This window comes from Mizuhopecten yessoensis, unplaced genomic scaffold (genome assembly GCF_002113885.1).
Source record: "Mizuhopecten yessoensis strain PY_sf001 unplaced genomic scaffold, ASM211388v2 scaffold10651, whole genome shotgun sequence".
Taxonomy (NCBI): Eukaryota; Metazoa; Mollusca; class Bivalvia; order Pectinida; family Pectinidae; genus Mizuhopecten; species Mizuhopecten yessoensis.
In genome coordinates this window covers 864,563-878,760 of record NW_018408653.1, presented here as the reverse complement: position 1 = coordinate 878,760, position 14,198 = coordinate 864,563, and the positions used below count along the sequence as shown (strand labels likewise).

Genomic DNA, 14,198 nt, shown 5'->3' with positions numbered 1-14,198 from the left:
GACCCTTTTTGGCCCCGCCCCTCAGGCCCCTGGGGGCTTAGGACTAAACCGGCAACTATTTTTGTTGACCTTTGTCCATGGAAGGTCCCTGCAAAATTTCATTGAAATTGGTTCAGGGGTTTTGGAGGAGAAGATTTTTGAAATTTTAGTCAATTTGACCCTTTTTGGCCCCGCCCCTCAGGCCCCTGGGGGTTTAGGACTAAAGCGGCAACTATTTTTGTTGACCTTTGCGGACGACGACGGACAAAAGGCGATCGCAATAGGTCACTTGAGACTTTGTCTCAGGTGACCTAAAAAAGTCTTGAAGCACCAACAAAGAGATAAATTCAACGGAAATCAGTTCCAGAATTTTCCGGTTATTTCCAGATGAAGGCCGATGGATTGTGACGTCATAATATGATAATCTCTGAACGAAGTTTCATGCCTGTTAGTATCACATTTTATGTGATAGACCTTTTTCACTCAGAATGAATATTATTTTTTATCTAAATAAACAAGAAATAAAATATGAATATTGTTTTCACTATATGAAGATATTCATGCATAGGTTGAAACACAATTGTCTTTACTTCAAGGATACACTTCCTGTTCCCCCACTAGACGTCTATTTCCGGACGCAAAAAGATTAAAGGCAACGTGCAGAAAGGGGAAGCAACTCTGTATACACACGCATGTATTACCATTAAAGAGCTTCGCTAAATAATTGTGAAACATATCATTTTCAACAAAACAGAAGTAAGAAGTGTTACAATCTGATGCGTAGAAGATAATTTTTACAGGCAGATACTAGCATGCTTATGTCCTGTTTGCTCTCAAGGATCATTTTCAAAAAGCTTGCCCTGAACAGCTTAATATCAGATTTACTACCAAAGATATTACTACCAAAGATATTATCAAACTGAGATACATATGAGTAACAAATACATTGTATTTCAATTCTTTTAAATCAAATTTATGTAAAGTGACTAAAATATCAATCTAAAAAACTTCTATAAAAATGTTAGGAAAAATAGTCTATTTTGGTAAAAGAGCAGACATTTAAAGCTAACAATGCTTTGACCAGACAGCTAAGTCTAGAAATCAAATGTGCTATCAATAGCTCTAGTGTAAGCTTGAGTACTTTGTGTAAGCGCACTCAAGCATTTAATTTCAGGGGAATGGCAGTGTTATCTGCCTTTAAAAGCAAGGATATTAACATTATGACCACATCTAAAACTGATTTTTACACCTTATATCATTTTTTGAATAAAATACACAATATACCAGAGTGTAAACTTTACACAAATTTTATATTATCATCATAATTTTGGTAATAAAATATTTTCTAGAGATTGAGAAATTAGAACTGAAATTGCCCTCTATGTAAATTGATGTAGAGCTGTTTAACTACATTGTCAATATTGGGGTATAAAAGGCGATTGTTGAGCATTGTAGATTGGGAGGTCCGCTGCCATGAACTGCCATGAGATCCTCTCTCTTTATGAAATATTCCAACGGGATATGCAGATTAAATTGACTTGACCTCATCATGGTGTCTCTTGACTTCCTTTTGGAATTTTAAATTGATTCCAATATCTCGATCTTTACTTGGTAAACCTGTGGTAAGTTTCTAATTTGATAAAAGTTTTGGAGCTGTAATTCACCATTCCTATATAATTATCAAATGTTTTTCTTTTATTTAACCCTATTTAAGTCCAGTTTTTCTAGCAAGATAATGACCTCTTAAAATTATTGGGCTATATTTGTTATTCCACAATAATTCAATACTGCCTTGGGTGGTTGGGTGGTGCAGTGGATAACACACTCACCTTTCACCAAGCCTCCCACATTAAGACCCCTACTCACTAACATCCGGATTTATCATTGTTGTAAAATAACAAAAGTTTATATATACTGACTTGAAAGTGGGATTTTTTTTTTCAGACAAGAGGTTCATAGGGCCTGTAACACTAAACAGTATCTTCTTATGTAAGGTGACTAGACAAAAGGTTGAAATGTTTCTACTAACTTGAGACTATGGCAGCCATCTCATATTTCTTATTGGCCAAAATAATCAAAATAACAGCACTTGGCGAGGGCAATGACAGACCACTTGTATATTATTTAGTTAAAACTGATCTAGTGGAGTTTAGAATAAAATATGTCTCCGTTAATCTGCCAGAAAAAAGGGTGGCATCAACCCAATAAATAATAATACCTGTTCAGGACCAAGAGAGCATCAGTCAAATCAACTTTCGTCACCATTATTAGCCTTGTAGAAATTGAAAAGAAGCTCAAAATCTTCCAGCAAATCAAAGGCCAAGTTGGAAATACTGGATTTTAAATGAGCCTAAAAATCGACATTGGGTCTTGAGATGTCTGATGATCATTTGCATCATATTTTGTAAACAATTACAAACTTATTTAACCTGGAGAAGACTTCCAAAGATTAAATTCTACTGTACAAACAATTTTATTGTACCTCTGCTTCTGAAAACTAAATCATTGAAACTGCGACAAAGAGCAATATTTTCACATGTTGCTTTCATTCACAGAAAACTGCAACCAAATGCCACTGTATCCTTTTTGTTTGGGAAAGCACTGTCACAACTGTTTCATCTTCTGCCATGTTGTTTACACTTTGTATCATTCAGGCTCCTGAATGAGGCTGTGATTTTAAGTACCCAACCATCCAATATATGAAATGAACCAAATAACAAGCCATGAGATGATTGGGAAATTTTTACGTTTTGAAAATGTCTTCAGTTTTGATTTACAGATAATGCATAACATTGTACAACCAGGTAACATATAAAAGAAAATATCAGAAAACTGGCTCACTGATCTATATCGCAATAAGTGCTCCAGAGCATAAGCTTACATGGCCTTAAGGGTTAGGTGAACTATAAAACGCTCACTAACTTCCATACCTAAAAGCAAGCTGTTAAGGTTGTTGAGATGTCTTGTAATGGTTTGTAATTCTACTCCATCCAGAAATACACCTTCACAGAAGGAACCAATTACTATATATTACCTGCCAATTTTTTCAAAATTTACAAAGATAAGACATCACATTGGATCTATCAACCCCTTTTAGAGTTCCATTAAACAAGTTAACAATTGAGAATATCCCCATCTCCTTCCAAATATGTGATTATAAAATTCCCAATTTGCAAAAAGGATTGAGAAATTCTCAATGTATTAACATTTAAAATTCCTAATTTCCTAACACTTCCACCTAATTATAATTGGCACCTAGGATCCATTTCACAAAGTACCATCTGTAATTCTTGCATCAATGAACAAAATTTACCATTGGGTAGTCCAATCTCCTGACTGTAGCGTGAGTCAATAGTAGCTAAACCAAGACGTATGAGGTCCATGTTGACACAGACTTCCTCTTCGTCCTCTGAACCGACCAAGAACACCTTCAGGATACCAGAGTCCACCATTCCACAAGCTGGTTTTCTGTCAAAATTTGCAGTGCATATTTTTACCATAAAAGACTACCGACAGGTTTTGTTTAGTTTTGTTAACATACATGTATAAACACTCTAGATCTACTTATCCAAATGTTTAAAGTCAATCCTAGAGATTGTGTACCCATGATAAGTACTGTCCGCAGTAAAGATTTTTTCTCAATGTAATATTCAGAGAATAAACAAAAGCTGAAAATGAACGCCAAGTTTCATCAAAATCTGACCGATGGTTTCTGAGGAGAAGGGGAAATATGATAGTTCATACAGGACACTTGATACACAAATTCAGTAAGATGTTCCAGCATGTTTGTATTCTAAAACATGAAATTGTACACCTCTGTATAAAAATAATTCATCTTAAAACTGCTAAAAATCATTAAAATAATGTCAAATGTATCCCCTTGACAAGGAATACACTTTGGACTAAATGAGTTATTATGCCTGTTGTGAGCTTATTACTTTTGCCCTCTGAGATTCATTATAAATAAATACTGTATGGTCAACTTACCTTTTCATATCAAAGCAGAGGGTGCCTGACAGGACTATCATCTGTATAGGGTTTTCAAACCCAACTTGTTTGATGAACTCCTGTGTGACATTTGCTGGCCAGAGAGCATCACTATCTTGTGATGTCACTACAGGTTTGATGTATGCAAGAGAGCAGCTCAGAGCTAGTGGAGGGGTATCCTTGAACTCTTCAGGAAGTGGGAACAGTTTCCATCGTGGCACCCACTCCCGATCTCCAAAGTCCAGGTAAAACACATGTACTTTTGAGGCAGAAGAGGAACTCTCACTTGCAACAACTTCTGTCACAACTGCCCTGTAGAAAAAATTATCCCCTGAAAATCGGGCACAGCACAAATCATCAAGGTCTGGTGTGTAACTTCTGTTGAGCTGTTGTAAATTCTTCCTACCAATCTGTTCAAAATGGTAGTTCAAGTTTTTCATCATATTGTCCAGTGTTTTGCCAACCGTCTCAGAAACTATATGGATGTAGAAGTGCTCTGGTGATACAGCGTGTGACAACATCACATTGAAACATTTTGAGCATAAGTCAATGTTTCTGTATGAGGAGTTCTCTGAAGTTGTCTCCCCCTGATTTGCTGCTGGTACAGAGCAACCCTCTGATGATATCACAGACAGTTGTTCATCACTCTGTAAAATGTTGGGAATCTTGATGTTGGCTAATGGCAGGTTAGCCAGGAAGTCTGCAATACTTTGAGTTTCATTGGCAGTGGTGGAAGTGCTGCTGTTGTCTGGGACAGAGCTTTGAGGAGTTGGAGTTGTGAAAATGTTTCCCCTATCTTCCTCTGAATTTTGATCATCTTCGCTTGCTTTTTTCACATTTGTGCTGTCTTCTTTTTGATTTGGCTGTGCTACATCTGAACTGACCTGTTCCTGGCTAGGCAACACTGCAATATTTTGTTTGTCTTCTTCCTGCCTTTGGTCACAACCATCATGCTTGCTATGCCCAGTATCTGCCTCTCTCGGCTGCAGTACAGCTGGTCCTGTGTCGTGCAATACTATACCAGTGTTTGGTCCTACTTTATGATGAGAACCACCTCCTGATGTGACTTTGTGTTGTGTGGCTGACTCTATCTGCACAAATCCTCCTTGCTTGACTTTCTCCATGGTATCCTGAGTACCTGATTCCGGAGTGACACCAGAAGCTGCAGCCACAATGCTCTTTACAGACATCACTTTGTTTTTATGAGCAGCTACTTTAGGTCTAGGCAGTTTCATTGGTCGAGGAATTTTACCTTTTTCAGTTAATAAAGAAGTTTGACCAGATGAAGTAGCAGTATTCGACTGTTGTGGTACTCTCCCTTTGTCAGACATTTGTTTGACCGTTATTTTACCTGGCAGTGGCTGTGAAGTCGAAACAGATGGTTTATACATCCTGCGTAATGCTTCTATCTGGTCTATGATGGCAGTGTCACGAGCACGACCCTGGTTGACGAGGACGGTGGCAATGTTGACGGTAGAGACTGTGTTGTGAATGTAAAGCTGCCCCCCAGTGACGGTTGGGCGGGGAACATACAGGTATAGCTCTATCAGCTGTGGCAGGCCCTCCTCAGTCCCACCCACGTACACACAACTGAAGTTCTGACTATACACAAACTGGGTAAAAGCTGAAATGTCATCCTCCGTCCAGACATTGTACTTGTTTACAGGTGCAACCTGAAAAATATAATCAGGTTGGTAACACTCAACTAAGACACATTTAAGTCACTCCACTAATTACAAAACAAGCTAATGAAGGAACTGTATACAGGAGTGGTAGTTCCACATATATTGAGGTTCTCCTGATGAGCCGCTAACTATCATGTATATCTGAGATTGCATGAACAATATATACACTAGTTTTGTTTACATGGGACAGAATAAACTCTCTGGGTTATAGAATTGGACAACCTTCTCAATAATGTCACATAATTTTGTCTGGTGTTTTTTGCTGGACATACAAAACTGAAATCCTTAGGTTGAAATATACCTACCTTGGCCAGAGCACACTGTATTGCCTGTATAGGGAGACTGGTGAATCTCTCGGGGAGTTCTCGCAGGTGGGCAGATGTACCCTCTTCTCTGTTGCCATAGTCAACATACAGGATGTCTACTGGTACCTCCGTATCTAAATCACAACCAATACTGTTACAGTTACCTACAAACAAGGCAAGAGTCTATCATATGTAGGTATGCATAAGGACATTCTATGTATACCCGAGGGTGTAGAATTCGGGTCAGAACTGAGGCGTCAAATTATGTTCCGACCTAAATTCTACACCAATGGTCTAAGGTAGAATATCCATATCCCATCTACCTACATAATGATGGATTTTTTTTCCTCCGTCTTAAAACTGAAATTTTGGTACAACATGATATCGACAATACAAATGCAACACTTAATATAGCTAAATCTCTAGATAAAATATACACAAGTTAAGGCAATATCTAGAAAAGGCAAAGAAAAGTGTGGTATGCCTCAAATTTAAAGATCCATGCAAGACCTTCAGGGCAAAGTTTTCATCAATTCTGATGTTCTTAAGATAGTGTTAGTTGCTGATTGCAAGATTGGCACAGTCGGTCAAATGACTTTCTGGCGGGTATTCAATTGTGACTTCATATTTAAATGCCGTTATCTGGTTCTGACATCACAATAGCACAGGCCACTGTGTTCTTAAGTGGAATACACATATTCCACAAGGGTGTTTCACATGGGACACATGTATCTTTCAATGTAAAGTTGGGAGAAAAGAACTCCTAAGACACTAAAGCACAATTGAAGTTTTAACCCAGACAGAAATGCAATAATTTCCACTGAATTTTCCTTGAACAGTTGAAAGATTAATTTACCCTTTCCAATAAATCTGAACTGATTAAAAAAATGTTTATAAAGATTCTCTTTTCCCCCCCCAGGAAATAACAAAGGGGCATAACCTTTTTCGGTTTCTTTACAATATGCACTCTTTCAGATATGTATGGAACTTCAAATCGTTTATAAGTTTGTACATCGTTGAATGGATGCGATCAGTTAGAGTGAAAATAACTTTCATTTAATTTCCCAATTATAAAGTACCCGTTCAAGACTGCATACGCTATAGTTAATTTTATGATAGCCGCCTGAGCTTGGACTTTGCTGCCTACCCCACTTCTTACCAAAAACTGAAAATGAATAAAGCGTACCTTGTGTGGGGTACACCTGCATCACTCTAGCCCTGTAGTATAGCCCATCTTGTGAGAATTTAGCCAAACATGTCATATTCTTTTCTGGTTTCTTTATCAGATTCTTATCCTCTCCATGTTTGATCATGTAGGAACTACAACATAAAATGGAATTAATTCCAGTGATAAGAGAAAGTAGTGTTGGGAATCGGTTGAGATTTCAACATCGATGATCGGATATAAGCCTAGCCTACCGTTACATAACCCTTAATTTTTTGAATTTTTTTTTTCAACAATGGCATGGCTTTTCCTTTTAATAATACTACTAATGAAATTTCAACTTTGAAGCAAACCCTAAGACTTTTTTTTTGCAATTAATCATGTTTAAATAGCATGATTGGTAAGAAGTTACAGTTAAGAGTAACATGACATAGCTAGAACTATTAGTAAAAATGAAAGTAAAACTCGCACTTCCGGTTTTGAAAACAATCATCGATGTTGACCATCTCATAATCGACTGTCGGGAACCGGTTGCCTTTCCGATTAGATATCGATTATAATCGATCATCGGGACAACACTATGTCAAAGTAATGTTTTTAACACAAATTTTAGACTTCTGTTTTTTAAGATAATTTCTGGAAACAAATAATGGATGACAAGACAGATACTGCAATAAATATAGGGCACTTGCACCTCTGAAGCTAGATTGAAATAACAAACTTACAAGATCTGCTCCATGAGTTTGTCCAGCCCAAACCCGACCTGCTGGATGTAGAACTTCCAGGGTGATGTGGGTTCCAGCACCTCCACTGTAACAGGTTGTCCTACACACAACTCTGCATGAGCTAGGGTAGGCCCTAGTCCATACGGTAACCCCTCTTCAAATGTAGCTTGACATAAGTTCTGTTTGGGTGTCAAGACCGTATCAAAACTGTGAGAAGTCTGTGGTGATACAGCAGAGGATTTGTCCACAGAAGATGTAGTTGTTGGTAGACTTACATATGCATTTACATTGGAGTCACAATCATTCCTTGCATCGTACACCTCTTCCGTTTTTATTTCCGATGTTACTAACTTTGTATTTTCAGAGGCGTTTGGCTTGTCTAATTTGTTTAAAAAATCCTCCACATTAAGCAAATTCTCTTTAGCATTGTGAGCCGATACATTGAAATTCTGAGGTGGCACATTGGCGTTTTGTGTTGACATACTGATATTTTCTGATGAACAGTTATTGTTTTCTGACGAGAGATCGATGTTTTGAGAAGAACTAGTTTTGCTCCGAGTTGAAGGACAGATGTCCTTACAATCCTTGGAAGCTGTGTTTCCCTTGGCAAAGTTTTGAAGATCATGTTCCGCTTTGATAGACCCTCGAGTATCCACCAAGACATTCTCTATTTCTCCTGTTACTGCACTTTCACTTTCTTTAATTTTTTGCTTTCCTGTGGAAAAAAAAGTTTTATTATTCCAAAACATCACCACAACAAATTGTAAACTAGAACTGTAACAATAGACATATTATTGCACCCAGCTAGATCAGGAAATGTCTCAGCCAATCAGACTGAAGCTGTCATCTTGAAATCCTCAATTTGAAATTTATTGATCAAGTTCCAGTGGAGATGTCATTTAAAGGTTTTGCAGTTTCACCGGCATCACCATTTTTTACTGCCTTTAACAAATCTGATATCTGCTTTATGCCCAAACCGCCCTTTTTCCATTTATATTTCTTCGCAATACTTCCCACGGAGTGACAGACATTGCACCACGTGGTGGCCATGCATGCTCTCTGGTAAACACTGCATCAGACAGATGTTTAACAATGAAAACTGTCAGTGGTTTCATGAAATCGGTAACATTTTGGGAATATTAGACTTGATTTAGGAGAAGTAAAGGGTAAATTGCATTGGGAGTGGGGTTGATTACTGACCCCAATGATATAGGCAGGAGAAACACTGCCCTCCTCAGCCCCCTGGGGGGAATTAGCTACTTCTCGAGTCAAGATTCTGATCCCCCACCACAGGTTGATGATTACACCCATGTTTCATCAAAATCTGACGGATGGTTTCTCATGAGAAGTTGAAAATATGACTGCTTATGGACAAAATACGATTACCATGATGATTCAGGTGCCAATAAAGACAAACCTTTAGAATCAGTTCTGACACGTCGTGTTTTGCGATGTTTCCTTTCACCGTTATCACTTTCTGCTTGTTTGATGACAGTCCTCAGACATCGCTTGGCAACATTCATATCAAGCCTTGGCCGAGCTGTGTTCGGGATCGCAGAACAGTCAGATATCTGTATCAAGACAGCAATTATTAGTGTTTAAAATAATTTCAAATTAAATCAAAATTCTTAACCAATCAAATATGAGTCACTGTACAGAAAAACAAATTAGGTTTTACACAAAATTACAGTACCGTATATATCCTGCAATAAGCCCTGGGGCCCAATATATAATCTCTGACTGAAAGAAAGGGGGTGGGCTAATTACAGGACAACGAGAAAGCTATTGTTAACATTTATTCCCAACAATATATATTGGTGGTCTTATAACCAAGCATGGTCTTGTTGCTTGATGAATATGGTGATTATGTCTTACCTTGTGAACATCAGTGGGGGAAGAATGCTTCAGTTCAGAACAGGATTCTGTTGAATCAAGCATAACATATTTTATAAAGAGGTCTTCTACGATTTAAAAGTTACAAGATCAGCCTGATATCTGAATATATATACCCGTAATACATCATAATACATACTGATAAAATTTGGATCTATTTACAGTTCAACCACATCTACAATTTTAGATGATTATCTAGCACCATTTCTGACTTAATCAGATCCACAGAAATAATTAGACAGTCATCTGCAAATGGCTCCAAGACATATATTTTCCATACAGTACCTAATCTACTTGTTTTGAAAAATAAAAACAACCGTCGTACCCTTTGTGTCATCATCTGGTTTAATATTCCATACATGCTTCTGAGCAGCTGGTTTAGAGGCGTTCTCATTCAGGTTGACATTGAGAACTGTGGGCTGGTCCATTCCTGAAGGAGGGGGACCACCTCTATCCTGCAGACAGGACCTGCAGCTCTCTGTCCTCACAGCATCCTGTTTGTTCACTGATGCAGCAGGCAAATCGACAGTGAGCAAACTATCCTCTCCACAAGTGTGCTTGGCTAGCTTGTTTGAGTCTAGTACAGGCAGACACAGTGTGGGACTGGCTCGTTGTGCTTCTTCTGCAGCAGAAAAACATCCAATGAAGTAGCTTCAAAGGGCCAAAATTTACCCAGATTTTAACAAAGCACGCAATCTTCCCCACAACATTCTTTTTCCGACACACATCCACCTGTGAATTCCTTTTTTATTGAATATTTTGATAATTTTCAATTTTCAGGGGTTGACACTAACACTAGTCCGCTAGTCCTGGACTAGTAGACTTCAGCAAGAACTAGTGAATCCCCTAACCTAACTGGTCCTTTGGACTGGTGAAAAATATGATTATAAAATAAGAATATTCCTTTATGAAATTTAGATATAACTGCTTAAAATAAGATATATTGTATGATAAATGTCAAAATTTTCCTAAAACTTCACCATATTCTCATGGCAGTAGTTATTTTAAGTCCTCTAGAGTCAATTACTTAAGATGTTTTGTGCTGTAGAGCGCGATGTTTCCTTAAGAAAATCTTGGACTAGTTACATTGACGAAGGACTAGTAAATGTTCTATTCAACTAGTCCTGTGGACTACCGAGCAAATAAAATTAGTGTCTAACACAGATTTTTAATGATATCAGTTACCTTATAATTATATATCAACTAAAACATTCTTGAGTACCTTCAAAATGTGACATTAGGTCATATTTATTCTTCATAAATGTCTAAAATACTTAACATATTTATTGAAGTTTCTTTGGAATTCTTTGGAGTAATTGTAAACAGTCTAAAAATTATGATATAACAAAAGAACAGTTGTTGTGCTTTGTGAAAAATGGACTCAACAAAAAACTATCATGGAATTTATTAATCTTGGTTTTTATTCCCCATCTTCCTACTCTTTAACTTTTTTTCAGAATAAAAGCCAAAAAAGATATTTGCCAGACACGAATTCCACAAACTGACAGGTACATAAACATTAAATGTATATCGGTATGAAAGCTGCTGACTATCAAAATGTACACAGTAGGTGAAGTGAATGTTGGGGAGAGTTATATCTCCCTTAGACTGTAACAGCTAGTGCCGACAACATTGATGTGACATCTTGGAGCGGTCTCTTTACATCCTAACTTCGAACTGAATACATGTGAGGGATTTTCCTCCAAATTCTAACAGATTTTGGGACCTGAGAGCAGTTCCCTACTACATGAAGAGACAGTGTGTAACTTAACACCCACCAAATTTACTACATAGGCATAATTAATTTTCCCAAATAATATAAACAGATCATGGTTGAAATTAATATGTAATTGGAGTTTAATTAATATGTAATTAAGAGATTAATGAATATTTAAACTGAAATGTCTCTATATTATTTTGAATACTTTGGATTCAACTGACAGTCTATCATGTACATCACAGATACACATGAAAACCTCAACATCTGTCTGCATCATGCAGGCAAAAAGAATGAATGTAACAGTCCTTTACAAGTTTGTATTTAAATTAAATAATCACAATCTGATTGTAACCAAAACTAAATATCTGCTATGAGAGGAAGATTGTCTGTAGTGGAAATTGAAATATTTTTATCCGCTTTTTAATAAACAGTACAATGTTCGAGTTGTATACTTGATTAATTCATATCGCTTTTACAAATCCATAAACTTTTTCCCCCTTATATTCAATGAAAGCTTTTAAAATTAAATCTCAAGCTGTTACAGTAATCAGCTATATATCCCCCCCCCCCCTGATTTCGTGTACACTAATATTTTGTCCATTTTTAAATTGTTTTGTGTATTTACACATGTGTAAATATCATAGATCATATCATTCATCATAGATCTGTGATTATTATCAAATATAATTACCAATAAGATTTTCAGCCTCTGTGGTAAGAAGGAAACAGGTGTTGTAACACCTGTCCAAGTTCTGCATGACATCCACAAAACTCTGCATAAACATGCCTTTGTCTGTGATAGCAAGTAGACTTTCAGCATCTCTCTCACTCTACAAAAAATATCAAAGTACTTAAAGACCCAATGATTCATAAAACCTGTTAACAATTAATTTTCCTGTCTATATATTATTTGGGACCAACTTCAGACATTTATCTCCAAACAAGCTGGAAAATGAAGAAATGAAATATGTTCTGCCAAAAATCTTATCTGGTTCCAATACTAGGGCAATTAATATAATATACCACTGAACAATGTCTTAAGGGTTCTGTTCTGTTGTTTGTTACAGGCTAATTCCCCGACAAGCACAAATCTACGAATAACAATTACAGACCATAAATACACATTTGCACGTACATGCACAAACAAATATAACATTCCTCCAGCTTAACATCCACTCAATTTAATAATAGTATTAAATTGCTTTAAGAGATAATAAGAAATGAAATCGCTGCTAATTATTTACCAATTACTTAGATATATTTGATTTCTGGACATGGTAAAAACATTTTCTCTATACTCACATCTGCTATATACTCATCAAGAATGGCAGACAACAGGTGACGTTGATCCCGGATATTTTCCACTTTCTCCGTCACTTTCTTGCCCAGACTCACAAGACTACGCTGGGAGGCAGACATGATGTTCGAGTATCTGGTAATAGAATGTAGATATTTAGGAAGATATATAGTCAGTATATAAATATACAGGATCAATCTTACTCTCTGAATTCAACTCCTTTTTTCTCAAAAATAATGGTAGGAGAAAGGGTATTTCAAAACACAGGTAATCTGGTGGTGAACTTGCATTTTTCTACCTTTTCCTCATATAAATACCAACACTAGGATCTGTCACAATACTTAAATGTACAGACTACAGACTACACATTTTTTATGTTGTTTTAATACTTTACCTTTTAAAGAGATTTGATGAGTTTCAAAAATTTGTTTAAAAAGTTCATAAATCTAGAAGGAATCCTAGAGAAATTAACCTACTTGTAAATAGTATCAGTCTTAAAATCAGCAAGTACAATGGGCCCTGGTCATGGATACATCTGCTTTTCTGACAATACTACAAGATCTTAAATTCATTGCCCTTTTTGAGAAAGTGTTAAATATTTTTCTTTATTTGGATTTGTACAGATTTAGATAGGCAATTAAAGCAATTCATAATCATACATGTCATTGTCCATCCATAATATGAATATTATCATCTGATCATAGGATTATTTCTTGTTAACAGAGCTTCCAACACCCCCTTCTTCAACCTCAACCGAGTTCCCCTCTATTTCTTGTAGATTATATAAAATATTTGTAGATCAACGGACTGTCTCAGTTTTCACAGCATTTATTTTTTTGTGTGTGCCTATATTTAGTTTTCATTGCAACATACACAGCAGTTCATTGCGTTTTCAAATTGAAGTGTCATATTCGATAAAACCGAACAATTTACTGACTATAACACCATATTGGATGTTGCAAAATCTTTGCAGACGACTGTTTCGTTTCCAAGAAACAGGTGCACGGTTTACAGACGTTCGATCTTTACGTTTCATAAACACGTTTCACACCATGTCCGAACGATTGAAACGTTTTCGGTCTTAGAGATCAGACAATAACACTTACATTTGACAATTGAAACTCAAATAAGCACGTTTGTTTTCATGTTTGACAGATTGACATATTCCCCGCAATCCCGCAAGTCACACGTGAGTCGCAATTTGATCTAGGTCAATTGAGAGCTTCGAAAACATACCCTCACAATTTGTCCATTCTGCGGTAGCGACATACAACAGTGTAATGTTTTGGTCTTTTTTAAATTTCGGTACAGTGTAAAATACGGATACACTTACCAGAACAAGGACGGATGTTTACACACTTTGCTTGATCCGTCCGATTAGCTTCCGACATCAAATTTATAATAATGCAGGAACTATTCTTCTTCTTCTTCTTCTTCCTCTT

The 14,198-nt window shown here is 36.7% G+C and overlaps 1 protein-coding gene across 1 annotated transcript in view; it reads right to left on the bottom strand.

Moving 5' to 3' along the window:
• The window catches only part of LOC110461698, a 29,922-nt gene extending 15,974 nt beyond the window's left edge, over nucleotides 1-13,948 (bottom strand). Inside the window, exons 1-11 of the mRNA XM_021515304.1 lie at nucleotides 13,863-13,948; nucleotides 12,762-12,891; nucleotides 12,151-12,289; nucleotides 10,065-10,361; nucleotides 9,722-9,768; nucleotides 9,264-9,417; nucleotides 7,847-8,561; nucleotides 7,143-7,276; nucleotides 5,957-6,090; nucleotides 3,967-5,639; nucleotides 3,293-3,447 (exon numbers count right to left, since the gene is read on the bottom strand). Of these exons, the coding sequence (XP_021370979.1) occupies nucleotides 3,293-3,447; nucleotides 3,967-5,639; nucleotides 5,957-6,090; nucleotides 7,143-7,276; nucleotides 7,847-8,561; nucleotides 9,264-9,417; nucleotides 9,722-9,768; nucleotides 10,065-10,361; nucleotides 12,151-12,289; nucleotides 12,762-12,878 (3,565 nt within the window). The 5' untranslated portion in view covers nucleotides 12,879-12,891; nucleotides 13,863-13,948. The remainder of the gene's footprint in view (nucleotides 1-3,292; nucleotides 3,448-3,966; nucleotides 5,640-5,956; nucleotides 6,091-7,142; nucleotides 7,277-7,846; nucleotides 8,562-9,263; nucleotides 9,418-9,721; nucleotides 9,769-10,064; nucleotides 10,362-12,150; nucleotides 12,290-12,761; nucleotides 12,892-13,862) is intronic.
• Nucleotides 13,949-14,198: the final 250 nt, after the last annotated feature.